A 19,314-nucleotide genomic window follows, 5' to 3' on the forward strand; every position below is an offset into this window, starting at 1 on the left:
AATTCATGCATCATTTTGTGATATTATTTTCACTGTGTTGCTTTGGTCGTTTTACAATTTGTTATATACCAAAATCATTGCAATTTAGTGTACAATACAAAGAAAAAAAATAACTCATTAGCTTTAACCGTTTTGCTCACAGCGCTTTTATATACAATTATATATGAAATTTTTTTTTTTTAAGTTGTCATATATTTCAATATTTATATATGATAATGATATTTTTTCATTTCTGATGGTTGCATACTAAACTTCAGGCAACGTCAAAAAAAGGAGCCAAAAATGAACTCTTAATCTTAAAAACTAAGCGTGCTGTAATTTTTTGAAAAAATATTTTTCCGCTTCGGCGCTAACTCCCAAACGCCGCCAGCATACGGCAGACACTTTTGTAAATAGAGGCTCGGCGTTTAAGGGTTAAATACCTTACCATTTTCTACAAAATGACATAGTAAATTTATAAAAATCATACAATATATAATTTTTAAAAAAACATGCTGACTTTAAAAAAAAAAAAACCCTTCAATAGTCTAGCTCATCTGGTGCATAAAATCATATCCCAGACACAATTATCTGTAAGGAAAAAATCTGCACTACCTGATAGCTTAATGCATTCCCAGGTGCCCAGTGGCCTGGCATCTCATTTCTGGTGTAAACTGATCTAGCTGCCACAAATCAGATGGGTCAGGAGGCTTCATAATCATTAGTAATGGGTTTGTAAGAAAAATAATTAATTTTGTTTAAAAAAAAACATTAATTAATTTCACCATAGACCCTTTACTTCTAACCTAACTAGCACTTGAAGAAAGAGACAATCGTCTTAGACCCTCCAGTAGTATAAGACCTGTAGGACCTTGGAGAAAAGTCCTGGGATACAGATAAACTAAATACCCATGGTTCCAGATGAGAACAGGGAGTCATTTGCCATGTGGATTTGCTGTAAGTTCAATAAGAGTATGGAAAATTGTCTTGCCAATGATAATACAGTAAACCCCCCAGATTTGTGTTCTCACAATTCGCAGACTTGGCGATTCATGGAATTTTCTGTAGAACCTATCTATAAATTATTCACGGGAAAACTCGCCCATTTGCGGATTTTTTTGAAGAGCAATATTCTGTATTTTCATATTATTTTCGTGACTAAATACTGTTAAGTACGCACATACATTTTATAATAAAATAATGAATAGCAGTACTAATCTTTCAAATATTAATATTATTACGTTTAATAAGATTAAAATGATAACATTAATAAAAATAATTCTCGCTCTCTCTCTCTTACTGAGATGAGAGAATTTTTATGCATAATATATGTTTAATTGTTTTTTGTATGATAGATAAATGATTTACTAATTTTCAGATGTTAATATTAATGTACTAAACACAGGAAAATAATTCATTAAAGAAAATATAGTGAATTAATAAGATTTTAGTTCAATATAAATTCTTTCCCTCATCTTTTTCCGAAAGCTTTGGAACAGGGGGGGGGGTGTAACCTGTCAAATATCTTGACATACTGACAGCAAGGGTAAATGCTGTCACTCGGAGTCAAATAAATGTTGCCACTTGGTGGTCAAATACCCTACAAAGGATACTGAAAAATCTCTCTCTCTCACACCTAATCTAAGTTATGTTCTTAGTATTTCATATCTCTCTCTCTCTCTCTCTCTCTCTCTCTCTCTCTCTCTCTCTCTCTCTCTCTCTCTCTCTCTCTCTCTCTCTCTCTCTCTGAGATAGATTTTTTATGCATATGTGACATATGTTTATTTGTTTTGCATACTGTAGTTATACAGATAAACATGGCATTACATTGTTATTAATTTTTTTCATATTTTCCACACTATAATTACAACTTTTTACATTTGAATAGTATAATATTAAATATTAAAAAAAAACAAATACATATCATTCCCAGTATTTTTCTCAGATTATTCAGAGCGAGGGGGGGGGGGGGGTTGCAAGTACCTGTCAATTAACTTGGCATACTGTATTGACATAGACCTCGAAGGGGAGGTAATGTTACCCACAGATGGTCAAGGATACTGAAAAATCTCTCTTGCTTTCTTTTTCCTTCATAAATCATGAATTTACATCTTTTGATATCTAACATAAGAATTCTCTCTCTCTCTCTCTCTCCCCCTCCCCCTCTTTCTCATGCCAAAGGATACTCAGAATGTGAGAGATGGATAGATAGATATATAGAAAGGGAGAGTGGTTGATAGAAAGATATACTCTCTCTCTCTCTCTCTCTCTCTCTCTCTCTCTGTTATTGGCTGGAAGGGTTAGAAGTACGTACATATATATTTTTAAGGGTAAAATGTTTAAGATGACTTTGAAATGATATTAATAATATCATTTTGAAATGATATTAATAATATCATTTTAAAGATTAATACAGTAATAGGATAATAGTTTAAGGTAAATTTGATGTAGGATGCCAGTTTAAGGTATACAATTGGTATACAATTGGTATCTGAACTTTCAGGATAGGCAGTTATAAGCATTTTTAGAGGGGCTGTTAACTATTTGTGGATTTAAATTATTTGCAGGGGGTTGTGGTACGCATCCCCTGCGAATATGGGGGTTTACTGTACTTGAAGAAAGCATTTACTCTTTTTTTTTGTACAGTCTAATGGTGATAAACCCTAATACATTACAAGATGTCATGGTAAAAATTAAAGGAGGATTAGGAATATGAAAATGAGGATTTCCTGATCAATGATGGCAAAATCTGCTCTGCTGCAATTACCAGGCCTAAAGTAAAAACCCAATATATACATGCAAATTATATTCAAGGCAGAAACTTTTAAACATTAGTTTGACATCTTCAAGTTCCAGCCACTGAAAAAGAGTTATTGTCAAGATTTCTCTTTAAAAGTAGAGATACTGAAAGACTTTTATCATGCGCTGCCTTGCCATCTATTATATTCTCACAAACTCTTAATATAGTCCATTTAAATCATAAGAAGACCGAGTTATTCGTGACTTGCTTCTGCTCATGTTCTGAAGAGAGGAACTATCTGGATATAAATTCCTTGGAGTACTTAGTTCTATGAAAAACAAGAACTGCCCTGACTAGACAAAGGTTTTCTTTATCCTCAACACTGAGGGCAAGTGATATCATAGTGAATGGAGCTGTGGATCAGTCCAGACTGCCTGACAGACCTATAGAATCTCTGTTCATAGAATGCTCACCTTACTGGAGAGCGTGAAGTCAGCTGACCTATCTTGAAGTGGCAATTGCTAAACTTGATCCAAAGAGGTTCATAAGTTCTAAACATAAAAAGGATCTTTAACCCTTAAGGGATGGCATAATTTATCAATGTGTAGCACCCCAGACCAGGGAAACTTTGAGGTCGGCAAAATAAAAAAAAAAATCACATCAATGGAAAGAGAATGACACGTACATTTACACTGTATAAATAAAATAATTCCAAAAAATTTTCCCTACCTTCCACGAGAAGTTGGAAATGACTATTTACAACCCCTTGTGGGGCCTCATTTATAAGACAATCGTATATTTTACCAACTTAGATATGTTTTTTCTAATAAATAAATTTATTGTATTTTGTAAAATTATTATTACTGCTCACACAATACCAAACCGATAAGAAATAAAAGCAGTAACAAATTTTTTGCATATTTGTTGAAAAATTTTCAAGTAAATTTATGAGAAGGAAGATTCAGTAACTTTTTTTTTTTACTTTACATGCTTTTTCTAATATTTCTTTGCAATTTTCTTTGTAAAATTACATTTACAACCGACATACTATCGTAAAAGACAAAAACAAAAAACAACAGCAACCCCGTATATTTACAAGCAAATTTACAAAAAGACTCATGTGAGAGAGAGATGCAGTACTTTCCCCCTTGAAGTCACAAGCATTACTGATGGCTGTGGCAACTGGCCCAACTCTCACGTCTGTATAAAAGTTGCCATTAGTGAATTTATAGCATATAGAAGTATTGGCACCTCTGTTTCAACGCATTACCATAACAGTGATGCGTAATACTGTTTCACACTGAGGCTCAATCCGTCCACCTTCCCAAACCTGTTTTACTTCACATTGAGGCTCAATCCGTCCCTTAAGGCTTAAAACTACAGCAAGATCCCACCTAGGAGGTTTGACAATCTCAGAGGATTCTCCTTCTAGTGCTGGGAAGACTAGAGACAAAGCAGATCATCTTGCCACCTGTGAGTACTTGCAAATCCTGTCTGTTAGGGACTAAATGCACTGAGTGAGAGGGTAGTGCTGGAACAATGGATGTATTTCAAGCAAAACAAGTGGAAGAACCAGGAGCAGTCACCTTGTCCAAAAAAGAAGGGGTTTGCACACTGTATCCAGCATGCTTGGGTGAGGCCCGTGTCGGCCTTGCCTATGGTGGATGGAACACCTGGAGATGTCCATAGACCATTTACTCCCAGAGCCTGGGAGGGGCGCTCACTTACATCTTACAAGACTTCTTATGAGAGGTCTTCTTGAACTTCCTCCTACCAGAGGAAAATGAAGAAGGCTAGTAAGAAGATGAGGAGAAGCTCAAACATGAGTGATAGGAAAAGGAGCTAGGCATGCTTGTGAATTCCTCCCTGCTCCAAGTCTGAGACTTGCATTTCCCTGGAGCAGGTGAACTGGTTTAGGGAAAAGTAGCTTGCTGGATTACTGGATGGCAGGGAACCCTCTGATCCACATACCATATGTAACGTCAATAAAGAACAATAAATTTCACTATACTATACTGTAATACACTACTACAATGTAATAATGATAACTGTACGTGGCAATTAGTTTGTTCAATTTGGTTATTTCTATTGAAAGTAAGTAATTCTCAAAGCCAAAATGAAGCAAACTTACCCTAAGTAATGCAGCAAATGATCTCTCAGAAGCACCAGATCCCAAAATCCCCTCAAATGGAGATACTGGACTGTTTGATGAGGAGTCATTACGCCGTTGATTTTCAAGTACTTCATCAGCAATCTGTCTTCCAATCTTACCAGCCTGGATTCCTCCACCCAAGAGACGATTACTGCTATTTGATGATCCAGCATTTCCTGGAGATGATGTATCTTGAAGATGGTTTGTATCTGTAAAAAAAGAGAAGGAACACTGAATTACATCTGATAAAATAAACCACTCTAAAGAACGCTAATAAAAGTGGTGCTCTACTGTCATATATACTTTGAAGAATTCAGTGTTCAGAAGGTGAAGGAAAAACTGCACAATTTAGTTTTATGAGTAATATCTGACTGACAAATGTTCTCTTGTTCTTAGGAAAGATGTAGTAAAGAATAAAAGTTTCTTAACTAAGCAAATTAAAAACTTTTTATATCCATAAAACAATTATGCACATACATATTTTATCAAATGTTAATTCAATGATTATTACTTACCTGGTGAGCTGAGGAACTCATTGAAATTACTGTATGACTGGGAAACTGCTTCATTGGCCATGGTGCTTTCCACCAAACCAGCTTCTGACCTGTGAATGTATAAACATTTTTCTAAAGTTTGTCATATAAATGAATTTGTGGTCATATATTTTACTTTCAGAACAGGAGACAATTAAAAAAACAAACACTTGATCAAAACATTTTCACTTCAGATACAGAAAATGATTTGCAATAAATTAAAGTAGAAAAATACAAAGCAAATATCACATTTAAAAAATATCTTATACTTACGTTATAACACTGTTCCTAGAAATTATGTACTCAATTTCCTTGGTCCAAGGATTTTTAAAGGTTCTCCAATTACTTTGTAATCGAACAAAGGATCCTTCTTTTGTGCGGAAACGATAAACCTACAAATTAGACAAAAAATAATAGCTATACTTATTTTGAAATTATTAATATATTATAAATCAGACCTACATAATGGAGTGGCTATGACTTCAAAAATTAAACTACAGAGAAGTAAAACTTACCTGAGTACTACAACTTTCTGAGTTTTGCAAAGCTGACCTATGAGTTTCAGCTAACACAGGTATATCATCTTGGTGAAAATATTCATACATGCTTGTTCCAAGCAATTCTTGTGGTAACCAGCCAAGCAACAATGATGCCCTGTAAGACATGAAAAAAGAGGAATCTCTTTATTGGTGTTAGGAAGGCAAACACTAAATTTAGTAAGATATGAATAAAATGACAAATTTTTTAAGTAATTTGTATTTTTCCTAACATACAAATCTGAGGTCTTTACATATGGGATTAACTTTCAGCGAGCTGGAAAACTGGCCATTGAACTTTTGCAAGGTGGTTATGGTACTAGCTACTGATGTTAAGGGCAGAAGCACCTCCCTTTGCAAGGTGGTTATGGTACTAGCTACCGATGGTAAGGGAGGAAGCACCTCCCACCAAGTTGGTGCGCACTCAATTCTATGTAGTTTACCTTTTGGCCCAGGTAAGAGAATGAAGGGTGGGCCATTTATCTGAAGACTTCAGGTTTGTTTGTTAGGAAAAATACAAATTACTATAAAAATTTATCATTTGTACCTACTAAAATACAAAACCTCTGTCTTTACATATGGGAGACTTAATTTTGGAGGGAGGATTCTGAGAAAATCTCTGAAGTGACTGGTAGTTCAGCTCACCTGGGTACTCTCTTCCTGGTCATGAAAGAGCAAAGGAAATAGACCATACCTCTGATCTATTGAACAAGAGAGATGTTTAACTGCCAGACTTCTGGGTTTGCTCATAGTCAGTCCCTCTCTCCCCTTGCTAGAGAGAGGGAAGGATTTGCATCCACTAATCCAAATAGAGCTAGATTAAAGAGAGGATACTCAGTCATCTAGATTATCTGCATGCATGCCTGTCCAGCACGACAGTTCGTTCACTGTTCCTCTGCCCACTGGAAAAGGAAGGAAGACAGGAGAAAGGGAGAAGGCCAGTCCCACAGACACATTCCCCTTGCAGCTGCACACCTAAGGCAAGATGCAACCTGTCCCTCAAGAGCTGGGTAAACTACATGACTTGATGAGCATCCACCATAGGACCCAAGGAAAAGATGTCCAAGGACCTATGGGCAACATCCCAAGGTAAAAGGAGAGGAATGTGATCTGCATGATTACATTCCATCCTAGTACTCGATTGACAGGTTCTTCCTGAATGTGATGTTCTGGCCTTGAAAAATCTGGCCTGAAATGTACTGATGTCCACCAAGAAGTTGCAGGGTACACTTGTTTAATCATTTCACTAGTCAGAGAAATGACAATTTGGACAGCATTTCTCAGCCAACTTGAAGTAATGAATGAGTCGTTGGCATTGGGCTGAAAGTCTAGTCCTTAAGGAGGCAACATAGATGTCATACTTCATTGGAACCACAGGACCATAGAAGTGGAAAGATCAATCTCACTGATCATCTTTGAATCATGTAAATGGATACTAAAGATGTCTTGCTTGTTCAAGGGTGCGAGAGGACAGCGCCAACTTCAGTAAACTGAGAAAAGGACGACTATGATCAAATTTCTTCAGAGGTTGTCCTTATCTTCTGACTTTACTGATTGAACTTTTTGTAATTACATCCATCTTGCTTGGGATGTATCTAGTTGGCCACTGCTGAATGCTCTATTGTCTACTCATGTACCTGCACTGCAATAGAGTAGATGAAAAGACACTAGGCCCTTTGTTGACAATGGCACTACCATGGTGTTGTTACTATCACCCTGAAGAGTGTCTTATCTTTGGATCTTGAATGTTACTATCACCCTGAAGAGTGTCTTATCTTTGGATCTTGAGAATCTTGAAAGTCTAAAAAGAACTGAGCTTAAGTTTCAAGAAAGGAAATGTAGGAGACTGCCGCCCTGGTCAATGTTTCAAAGAATGAAAAACTCTGGAGGAGGATAATGTAACCATGGCACTACCTTGGTGCCGTTGCTATCAAAGGACCCTGAGACTCCTGAAGCTGTCTTAAGATCTACATAACATTCTCTCCTTCTCAGGTTGTGGATCAACTAATAATTGCAGCAGCAGCTACTGCTTACATCTCCCACCTCTTCTACTCCTCATAGAGGGAGTGTACCTACATAAAGTCAAAAGAAATGGAGCTCCTAGAAACCACTTCTTGGCTGAGTTGGAACCAAAACAAGTTGTTGACACTTAGTTTGGAGGTCAGGTCCTTCGGGCACTTGGTAGCCTTTAGGGTCCTTAGAAACGCAATGCTCATACACTGTTGATCTCCCGACGAATCAGGCAGAACAACAGGAAGTTGTAAGCCCAAGACTTGAATCACAAATTATCACATTCATTCCTGCCAATGTAGTTTCACTTCCCTGACAAGGATGCAGTGATAAAACACAGAGTAGTGAACAACATCCAAGGACAATACTGGCCAAAATTGTATCAAATGCCAGCTTGACACTCATCAGTGTACTTCTCAACTGCATCTAACAAGCAAGTTGTTAATTTGTAGACTAAACTGATGCTATTGGTTACAATTTTCACTAATAAGTTTTTCTATTATTATGCCCTCCCTTTAAACTTTTTCCTTTCTTATTTTATTTTATAGATAAAGATATATTTGCAAACTGATAATTTTTATTGTTTAGTTACATATTAGTGAAGCTCTTGATACTTTCTGAATTCTTGGGCCTAGTATGTTTAACATTTTGTTTAACGTTTTGGAGCTTTGTCAAAATCTGCTGTTGATGAGCTTATTATTTTAGTTTTTGGTCACCAACTACATTTTCTGCTAGTTTATTTTAAAGTGCTCCTAATTTATAGTTATTTCCCTTTGGCACATATTTGTCAGTTAATACTGTAATTTCTTTAATTTATTAATGATTATGATTTTTAACTATAAAATCTTGGCTGAAAAGTAATAGGATAATTGTGTTGTATTTTTGTCAGATCCACTTGATTTTTCATGTATCAGGAGTTGAGAGAAGAGAGTAGCATCATTCAGTTTACCCAGTAGAGTGGCATACTGCTGTCAGTGCCTCTCATGTGGTGCACTTCAGGCGTTACTTGAGGGTTTTTGCAATGTCACTTCGGCCCCTAGCTGCACTTACTTTTTAGTCTTTTACTTTACCTCCATTCCTGCTTTCTTTCTATAAACTTGCTATCCAAACTCACTAATTATTACTTTATAGTGGAATTGTGGATTTTTCTCCCAGTTCCACCTTTTCAGATCCTTGTACTTCATCTCCTTTATTTTCTGTAACTTCTATCTTGGTGTCCAACCCCTCCAATTCCCTCTTTTTGCTGTCTTAAGTGCAGATGGTTGAAAGTACCCAGTTCTTGGCTTGACAGCCAAAATTTCATAAATCAAAACAGATTCACAGATCAATCCTTCAGTTTAGCAGTCAGATTCTCGATGCATCATAAGCAATTTCCACAAACTCAATTTTGTTAATCGGTTTTTATTTATTTAGAAAAAAGTTTTTGAAAATTTATCTTGCTTATCTTTTACCATCCTGATATCATTCCCAATATTTTGAAAATTACATTTTTATACATTGTACTGTATTTGAGCTAAGACCCAATAATAGTAGATACTTTCAAGTACTCCTGCCTTTTGCATACACAGCAAACATGACTTGTTCGATTTCCCTTTATTTGGTTGCTTACCTTTTACCCTTTATTTGGTTACTTACCTTTTAAATACTTAAGGAGTTAAAGTACTTTATCTTGTAAATTGGAATACTGGACACCTGAGTTTTTCAAAAAAGCTTGGAAATTCATGGTAAGAGGGTAAGATGGTATATTACTGCTATACAACACAATAATAAGCTAAAAAAAAATACACGCAAATTTTTTTTATAGTAGCACATCTATTCTCCATACATTTGTCATTTTCATAATAAGAATTGACCAAACAAAAAGGTCTTTGAAGTCCTTGTCTCTGTGTTTAAGAGTCCTAGTGCAAAACTGCATTGCATGAGCATGAGTTTTTGGGATGAATGAATCATCAACATTCTTAAGCCAGGTTTTCCTTGATAGATGTGACTGATAGAGAAAATTGCTTACATGACCTCCGAGCACTAGAGTGGACAGTTTTTTTTATCTCATTAACAATTAGAATATAAAAAGAAACTTTAACATGTGTCAAAATAAGTTTCTGTTTTTGAAAAGATTTCTAGTATCCCCCTCAAAGCATTAATTCACAGCTAAGAAATATTTAACATAAGAATATAATCACACACCTGTATGACAACAATCCCCAACTCACCTTTGATCTATAAATACAAACTTTCCATCATTTGTATGTTTAGAAATAAAATCCACAGCTTGTGCAGGAGCACCACGACCAAGCCTATTTGCTTCATGCATACCAGATGCTAAAATTGGCTGGTGCACTCTACCAACGGCAACCTGAAACACCAACAATTCAATATATCTAAAATTATTGTGTCAAGATTCTTAAGTTAATGTATATTAGTCAGATATATCTATCATGGAAAACAAATAGTACAGGAAGACCAAAAGGGGTTTAAACAAAGGAGGAGTATTATGAAGAGCTTGTTAAGATATATATATCAGTAGAAGCTGATGAGGATGAATCATGTATGTGATAATTTGTTCAGGGCAGACATCTTGGTGATGAAAGTGAAGCTGGAGTTAGAAATTAAGCTCTGCATGGCCGGTTTAAGACATTACAAAAGGATTGAAATACAAATGGAAGGAAGGTACAGAAAAGGACATGATGGGTCAATTACCCTAGAAACAAAGAAACTACTTTATTATATTACTGTATATAGGTGAGTATTCCGTCTTGCTCATGTCAGCATCCACAGTGTCTAGCCTGCTCACTGAATTATTTTGTTGAGTACCAAATATAATTTTTATTCTTCCAGACTTGGAAGTATCCACTAAGTAACAAAATTTGGTAAGTCCATTAAGTTGAGGTTCCACTATATCTGTCACAAAACAGGCTATGTGAAAATTTAAATGAAAACCATAATCCCACCAATGTTTTGCTACATTTTATTACCCACATGACCTATTTTGTTAACCCATGTAATTTTAAATAATTTTCTTACCAAACAGGATAAATTGCAGGAGTCTGAATCACCCTCTGAATCCTCCTCTAACGGATCCTTAGTTGGAGCCCATGACTTGAGGTAGCCCGTGAAATGAATGACACTATATTTTTTATCTGTAAAGATATGAAAGTAATAAAAATATTTTTTTTCTTTATCTCCTAATTTCAAACAACCTCCATTTTCTTATTTCTAAAATTCTAGTGGTCTTTAAACCAATGTTGTAGTTAATATCATTAAACACAACATATAACTAAATTTTCCTCTCTTAAATAAACACCTTTTGTATAATTCCTAATACAGTCAATTTTAATTATAAAAAATAATGTTACCTGATCATCACCATAATCATCAGCATTTTCACATCAGCTTTTTCCTTTCTGAGATTAAACATGAAATAAGTTGTCTCTTCGGCCTTGTCCAACTGCTACCCGAATTCCTGTTACTTCTCATCCTTTTGAGATTTTATAGCTGGTGTAGTGAAATGGACATCAATCCATTAAGCACTTTTATTTTCAAAAGTAAGGACTTCTTTTTCCATCTATGCCTCCACAAGTGACAAGGCCCAAGGATCTAAGAAGGAATTCCTCACAGGTCAGTCATGCAGCCTAAATGGGACCTTTCCCTACCCCTATGCAATCTTACTAAGGTCCCCATGAATCTATTCCAGTTTTGCCTTACAGTTTCTAACTATGAAAACCGCCTTCCCGCTAGCCTTCATATCTTCAAAAGTGATATGTGCACTGTATGCCCAGTCAAGCAAAGTTGGGCTTTCACTAGTTTGTCTTTTACTCCCGACTTCATTGCCAAGACAATGACAGTCAGTAGCCAAAACTGCACTAATGTTTGCAATACGAGCCTTAATATCCTTTTTTATTTTTTTTTCAAAGACCTTCTTTACCTAGTAAGAGACATCTGCCACAATTGGAAAAGCGACAGTACAATTAGATACACTGATTTAAACCTGAATCAGATGCACCAATTTCAACCTGTGAAGGAACCACATCTATAATATGGTGTTCTTGTATAAGTATCAGTTTCTAATATTGAAAACATAACTATATTTCAAATGTAGGCACATGCAGATGTCATTTCATTTGTACTCATTTTTACCTTCAAAGGAGATATGCTTGTAGTTATTGGAATCATTACTTCTGTTGGAAAATACTGCAATTAACTACCTCTTTCTGCTTTCAACCATTACTCTTGTTCACTTTTCAATCATTCACAAGGGATGTAGTCTTCCCGGATTATGAACTCCTTATCTCACCTGAATGGTTAGCTGATCTCTGTTGTCTTTTTTGATAAATCATGAAGTACTAAATTCTCACCTCACAGTGTATTCAAATGCTTACAGTACTCAATGAGAATACTATTGGAGCTTTGGTTTCTGGCCTGTACAGCCACTAAGTGCTCCACTGGATCCACTACACAATAAGAAATGACTGGGGCTCTCAACTTCTAGACCTTCCAGCTAAACTGCGATTTGAGCTCTGTAGTCTTTATAAAATAGAACAAAATTTTCCATACAAACCCATCAGTCATGGTTAACTTTAATTCTAAATGTTGAAATCCCCTGAATCTAGCATATGAAGTCCTAAAGAACAAAGAATTAGAAAATCAACCAGTGTTCGTATGCATACATACTTTCGAGAAACACATTTTAAGCTTGGGGTAATGTTAAAAAAGATAGATCTTGGCTCATGTGGGAATTATGGGACTTTAAGAAATGGATAAAGCAGCTAAAGCTGTAACAACTATAACCAGATGGAATGAACACCATTCTTCTCAGTGATTACTTGCCTCTAAAACCCATCATCTTTAATAGATGGTATACTTTAAGAAATAATGAATCTGGCAACAAATTAAAAACTCAAACCTTTTGAAGTACAGTCCTGTAATTTTATCACATCCCTCACACTCCTTTAACCATGGATATTTGATGGATAACCCACTTAACTAAATCCTTAGAAGCAAAGAATGTAGGTAATAACAGTTAAACATATCTTAACCCTCTGGTGATCCGATGACGCGAAACTGCATCAATTAATTTTTTGCCGTAAGTGCTCCGATGACGCGAATTCCGTGTCATTCATGCGTTATTTTTGGGAGAAATTCACCAAAAAAAAAAGTCATCCAAAGAACACAAGGACTGCGCCATTGCGTGGGCAGATCTTGGACCTACAAGAAAACGTAAACAGGAAACCGGTAGATATCACGCATGCGCCGCAGTCCTCCCCCCACTCAAGTACTTCACCTGCGCTTCCACGTTTTTTGCTTTGTCATCATTTATCTGCGTTTGTGAAGTGCTTTTGCTTTTGCTGTTTTTATAGAAGTGTTTGCAAGTGACTGTTGAGTATTTTGAATAATATTTCAAGTGTTTTTCAATAAATAGTGAAGAATTTACTTTTTTTTTTTACATATATTTCTGTCTTTCAACAACATTTCTGTCTTTCAGCTTCAACTGCTCAATTTTTTCTGGGAACACTTACTGCTTTTACATGGGCTATTTATAGAAAATTTATTCAGCTTTCCATTGCAATTTTCACTTTTTTCTTAGCATTATTCATTACCGAGTAATTACGAAAAAATTATATTTTCATAATACAATAAATTTTTGAACAAACTTACCTGGTAGTTATATATATAGCTTAAGTCCCTGACGTCACGGCAGAATTTAAAAAAAAAAACTCGCGGCAATCGCTGATCGGTAGTCAGGTGAACCACCTGTGCGCCCTCTACCCAGGTACCTGGAACCATTCCAACTATTCCTCAGATCTTCCATGCCCCTAGTCTCTAGAGGGGAGGAGGGTGGGAATTTAATTATATATAACTACCAGGTAAGTATGTTCAAAAATTTATTTTATTATGAAAATATCATTTTTAAACATCTAACTTACCTGGTAGTTATATACTGTATATAGCTGATTGACACCTTTGGTGGAGGGTCAGAGACAGCTAACATCGTTGGAATTATAATATAATTAAAGTTGCAAACAACTCTAGGTTCCTACCTGTTAAGGAAGCTGACTTCAATGTTTTCCTGCCTCATTATGTCTGCATTCCTTAAGAGATCCAGCGATCCACCCAGGGGGCTGAAAATCTCTAGGGGCTGTCAACCGGTGTATAACCTCTACGTGACTAGACCTCCTCTCAATACCCTTGTTCCGGCGCTACCAAGGAACAAATGACCACCATACTCTCATCCCAATGATTGCGGAAGACTGTGTCCAGCCTTCTTCGCAAACAACCATAAGAATTCTCAATTCCAAGGTAAGAAAAAGGGTATTGGTTTATGGGATAGTAGGGGTATTCCCCTCTCCCACTACTGAATTAGATGCTATAAACGGACCCAGCGTATAGCAGTCTTCGTATAATGTTTGGACTTGTTTTAGATAGTGAGAGGCAAATACTGACTTGCTTCTCCAGAAGATCGTGTCCAAGATACTCTGCAGGGATCTGTTCTGTTTAAATGCTACAGAGGTTGCTACTGCCCTGACCACGTGCGTCTTCACTTTTAGAATCTTGTGGTCGATCTCGCTACATTCCATATGTGCTTCTTTTATCAACTGTCTGATAAAATAAGACAGAGCATTCTTCGACATCTGCACAGAGGGCTTTTTGACTGAGCACCAAAGCCCTTCTGAATTTCCTCTTAAGTCCTTTGTCCTATCCAGGTAGTGCCTTAGAGCTCTTACCGGGCATGGGACTCTCTCTCTCCTCCCCTGTGATGTCCGTAAGATTCGGAATCTCGAACGCTCTGGGCCAGGCTTGTGATGGGCATTCATTTTTTGCAAGGAATCCTAGTTGCAGTGAGCCGATGGCCTTGTCTTGTCTAAAGCCTATATTCTTGCTGAAGGCATGTATCTCAATAACTCTTTTCGCTGTGGCCAAACTGACCAAGAAAAGAGTTTTCATGGTGAGGTCCTTTAAAGATGCTCTCTGTAAGGGTTCGAACCTAATCCCCATGAGGAACCTCAGGACCACGTCTAGGTTCCATGCTGGTGAGTTCTCTACTCTCTCCTTGGGAGTTTCGAAGGATCTGAGTAGGTCCTGGAGATCCTCATTGTTTGACAGGTCCAAGTTTCTATGTCTAAAAAAACTGCTGCCAGCATGCTCCTATACTCCTTAATGGTAGAGGTAGAAAAATTAAGCTTCCTCTTAAGGTGTAGCAGGAAGTCCGCTATTTGGGTTACAGAGGTACTGGAAGAGGACACATGGTTGTTCTTGCACCATCCTCTAAATACCTCCCACTAGGATTGGTATACCTTAATGGTGGATGACCTCCTTGCTCTTGCGATAGCGCCAGCTGCCTCCTTCGAAAAACCTCTAGCTCTTGTGAGTTTTTCGATAGTCTGAAGGCAGTTACTTGTAGCGCTTGGAGGTTTTGGTGATATCTTTCCAAGTGGGGTTGTTTGAGTAGATCTACTCTCTGAGGTAGGCTCCTCGGGATGTCCACCATCCATTCCAGTACCTCTGTGAACCAATCTCTTGTCGGCCAGTAAGGGGCCACAAGGATCATTCTGGTGCCCTCGTGTGACACAAATTTTTGCAGTACCCTGTGTATTATCTTGAAAAGGGGGAAATGCATACACGTCCAAGTTGGACCAGTCCATCAGGAACGCGTCTATGTATGTCGCTTCAGGATCTGGTACGGGAGAGCAGTAAGTTTCCAGCCTCTTCGTTTGCGCTGTGGCGAAGAGATCTATGCACGGATGCCCCCAAAGTCGCCACATGCTTCTGCAGACGTCCTGATGTAGCGTCCTTCTGTTGAGAGGACTTGATTTTTCCTGCTCAGAATGTCCGCCTTCACATTTTTCTCCCCTTGGATAAAGCGGGTTACTAGTTTGGCATTCTTCTCCTTTGCCCAGAGAAGAAGTTCTCTTGCTGTCTCATATAGAGACCTGGAGTGAGTGCCCCCTTGTTTGCTGATGTAGGCCAACGCTGTCATGTTGTCGGCGTTGACCTGCACCTCTCTGTTCTCCAATGTGTTCGAACTCCCTGAGAGCTATAAGGATTGCAGTTAGTTCCTTCTGGTTGATGTGCCACTTCTCCTGCTCTCTGGTCCAGGAGCCCGAGACTTCTTCCTTTCCTAGTGTTGCTCCCCATCCTGAGTCCGACGCGTCGGAGAACAACACTAGGTCTGGGTTCCTCTGATGTAGAGAAAGGCCCTCCTGGAGCTTGACGGGGTCGTTCCACCAATCTAAATACGGCCTTATTGGTTCCGAAATGGGGATGCACTTGGTCTCCAGTTCTATTTCCTTGTCCCATTTCTGATTTAGATGAAACTGTAACGGGCGTAGATTCAGCCTTCCCAAGGAGACAAACTGTTCTAGCGAGGAAAGGGTCCCCAGCAGACTCATCCATTCCCTCGCCGAGCATGTCTGTCTCTTTAGAAAGTCCTGAAGTTTTCCTAAAGCTTGTTCCGTCCTTGCTACAGACGGAAAAGCCCGAAAATCCTGACTCTGAATCTTCATCCCAAGGTACAGAACCTCTTGGGATGGGATCAGCTGAGATTTCTCTCTGTTTATCAGCAGACCTAATTCCTCCGATAACTGTATCGTGGTCTGAAGATCTTCCAGGCAGCGTGTGCGGGAAGGAGCTCTGAGGAGCCAGTCGTCTAAGTACAAGGAGATTCTGATGCCTCTCGTGTGAAGAAAACCTGCTACATCGGTCATCAGCCTTGTGAAAATCTGTGGAGCGGTGCTTAGGCTGAAACAGAGAGCCCGAAACTGGAATATCTTTCCCCTGTGGACGAACCTCAGATATTTCTTGGAGCTCGGGTGTATGGGGATGTGAAAATACGCATCCTGGAGATCCAGTGAGACCATCCAATCGTGCTGTCTGACCGCTGCTAGAACCGATTTTGTCGTTTCCATTGCTGTGGCTAAGAACCAATTGGTTACCTAGCAACGGAACCTACAGCTTATTGTGGAATCCGAACCACATTATAGCGAGAAATGAATTTCTATCACCAGAAACAAATTCCTCTTGTTCTCCACTGGCCGGTCGGAGATTCGAACTGGGAACGACCAACAGCGTGGAGGTAGCTGAGAATGGAACCCGCTCACCCAGTGAAGAACTTGAACTTTGTTTTCTGCACAAAAAACGTTGAGTGCACTCACATCTAGCACCGGTCTCCAACCCCCCGAGCTTTTGGGGACCAGGAATAACCGATTGTAGAATCCTGGGGATTCCAGATCTTGAACCCTCTCTATGGCCTCCTTTGCAACATCATAGACACTTGTTGTTGTAGAGCCTCTGCCTTGGTTCTGTCGTTGTATTTGGCTGAAAGGTCTATTGGTCTTGCTGCTAGAGGGGGTCTCCTCAGGAAAGGGATCCTGTACCCCTCTTTGAGTAACTGAATGGACCATAGGTCCGCTCTCTTTCTCCCACACTTGCCAGAAGTTGGTCAGTCTGGCTCCTACCGCTGTCTGAAGGTGCTTCACTTCAGACTCTGGCTCTTCCTTGCCTGGAGCCTCTCTTTGTTGTTCTTTACCAGCGGGTCTCGTATTTCCTCTACTGTTGGATTTTCCACGAAAGGGCTGAGTCACAGGAGCTTCTCCTTTATGCTTCTGCGTGACGAAGTTCGCTAGAAGCACTTTCCTTGCTGTCTTCGTTATTAGATCGTGTGGCCTTTTGTGCTAAGGCCGAAGTAATGTCTTTAACTATTTCCTGCGGGAACAGATGTGAAGATAGCGGAGCATAAAGAAGTTCCGACTTCTGAATGGGCGTGACCCCATTAGACAGAAAAGAACAAAGATAGGCTCTTTTCTTCAAGATGCCTGCTGAAAAAAGAGCCGCTAGTTCGTTGGCACCATCTCTGATTGCCTTATCCATACAGAACATGAGGAGAATAAGCTCCTCTGTGCCAGTGTTCTTAAAATCTTCCGTCTTCCTCCCCAAGGCTCCCAGGGTCCAGTCCAAGAAGTTAAAGACTTCAAAGGCCCTGAAGATGCCCTTGAGGAGGTGGTCCATCTCCGATGGAGACCAAAAACACTTTCGCCTTTCCCATGGCTACCCGGCGTGAAGCGTCTACAAGACTAGAGAAGTCCCCCTGGGATGAGGCAGGAACTCCCAGACCAAGAGCTTCTCCAGTCTCGTACCAAATGCTAGATCTGGACGCTAGTCTGGCCGGGGGGAAAGAGAACACGGTTCGGCCTTGATCCTTCTTAGTGCCAATCCAATCCTGCATGGTCTTCTATGCTCGTTTGGAAGAGCGAGACATAATCATCTTCGTAAACACTGCCTTCTTCGAAGTCTTCCTTAAAGTAAATTGAGAAGGAGGAGATCGAGGGGCAGCTGGCACAAAGTTCTCCGGAAAAAGTTCCGTAAACACTGACATCAGTTTCTTTAAGTCCCACTGAGGGGTGTTGCTCTTAGATTGTTTCTCTTCGTCGGTAACTTCGTCTAAATGAATGTCTGGAGAAGGAGGAGATCGTCGTCCACCGCATCCGACTGTTTGGCCGTTACCGGCGGTGGCGACGCCTCGCTTACTGGATGCCGTATCCGAGCCGTCAGAGCGTTCGGCTATACCGCCCTGGCGCCCAGCCTCTCGACGCTGACGCCCTGGCGTCCATTCCCTGACGCCCTAATGTTTGACGCTTGTGGTGTTCCGTTTCTGGACGCTTGACGCCAGTGCATCCCGCGCCCAGAGTTACCTCGTCCCTGACGTCCTAAACTCCTGAAGCTTGACGTTTTGGTGCTCTAATGCTGGGCGCTTGATGCCAGTGCATCCTGCGTCCTGAGCTACCTCCACGTCTTGGCTTCCAACATCTTGACGCCTGACGTCCTGACATCCAATGCCTTGACGCTTGTCGTCTTGGCGTCCAGTTCCTTGACGTTTGCCGTCATGGTGTTTCACTCCCTAGACGCTGACGCCAGTGCATCCCGCGTCTAGAGTTTCATTTTCACTCGTTCAGCGTCTTGAACATCTGGATTCGCCTCGGAAGCTTTAGCTGGATGTCTGCTATCCTTCTTCTCTCTGCCTGGTTGCCACGCTTGCACCAGAGAAGACAAAGTCTGCTGCATATTTTGCAGTAAAGCAATCTGCGGGGCTTCCTGCTGCTGGGGACAGGCTGGGGGAGCCTCAACTACGTGAATTACTTCCTCCTCATCGTCTAGAATGGATTGTGGTGAGGGTTCAGCAGACGAGTACCAATCCGAAGGAGGAGGAGCATGTACGGAAGGCAGCAATGCGTCCACCACACTCTTGCTGCCTGGCGTCCTGACTGAACCGGACTGTCTACGTTTGCTCTTAGCAGGAGAGCTACCCTCGGGGCTAGAAGGGAAGCGCTCCAGGCTGCTCCAGTGGCTACAACCTGGAGCCTGTGAAGTCTCATC

General features: G+C 39.6%; 1 protein-coding gene and 1 long non-coding RNA gene across 4 annotated transcripts in view; one reads left to right on the top strand and one right to left on the bottom strand.

Annotated features, from left to right (window-relative positions):
• The window catches only part of LOC136855059 (uncharacterized), a 200,960-nt gene that overhangs the window by 179,259 nt on the left and 2,387 nt on the right, over positions 1-19,314 (top strand). The window contains exon 4 of one of the 2 annotated variants that reach the window (XR_010857876.1): positions 10,979-11,104. The exons of the other annotated variant lie outside the window; for it this stretch is intronic. This is a non-coding gene — a long non-coding RNA (uncharacterized lncRNA). Of the gene's footprint in view, positions 1-10,978; positions 11,105-19,314 lie in introns of those variants that run through there. 2 annotated transcript variants of the gene reach the window in all.
• cyc (basic helix-loop-helix ARNT-like protein cyc) overlaps positions 1-19,314 on the bottom strand; it is a 119,898-nt gene that overhangs the window by 33,191 nt on the left and 67,393 nt on the right. For both annotated transcript variants that reach the window (XM_067131822.1, XM_067131815.1), the window contains 6 exons: positions 10,972-11,087; positions 10,161-10,303; positions 5,920-6,058; positions 5,678-5,796; positions 5,387-5,475; positions 4,851-5,080 (listed from right to left, as the gene is read on the bottom strand). In XM_067131822.1, coding sequence (XP_066987923.1) covers positions 4,851-5,080; positions 5,387-5,475; positions 5,678-5,796; positions 5,920-6,058; positions 10,161-10,303; positions 10,972-11,087 — 836 coding nt within the window. The remainder of the gene's footprint in view (positions 1-4,850; positions 5,081-5,386; positions 5,476-5,677; positions 5,797-5,919; positions 6,059-10,160; positions 10,304-10,971; positions 11,088-19,314) is intronic.

The sequence above is a fragment of the Macrobrachium rosenbergii genome, chromosome 3 (genome assembly GCF_040412425.1).
Source record: "Macrobrachium rosenbergii isolate ZJJX-2024 chromosome 3, ASM4041242v1, whole genome shotgun sequence".
Lineage (NCBI taxonomy): Eukaryota > Metazoa > Arthropoda > Malacostraca > Decapoda > Palaemonidae > Macrobrachium > Macrobrachium rosenbergii.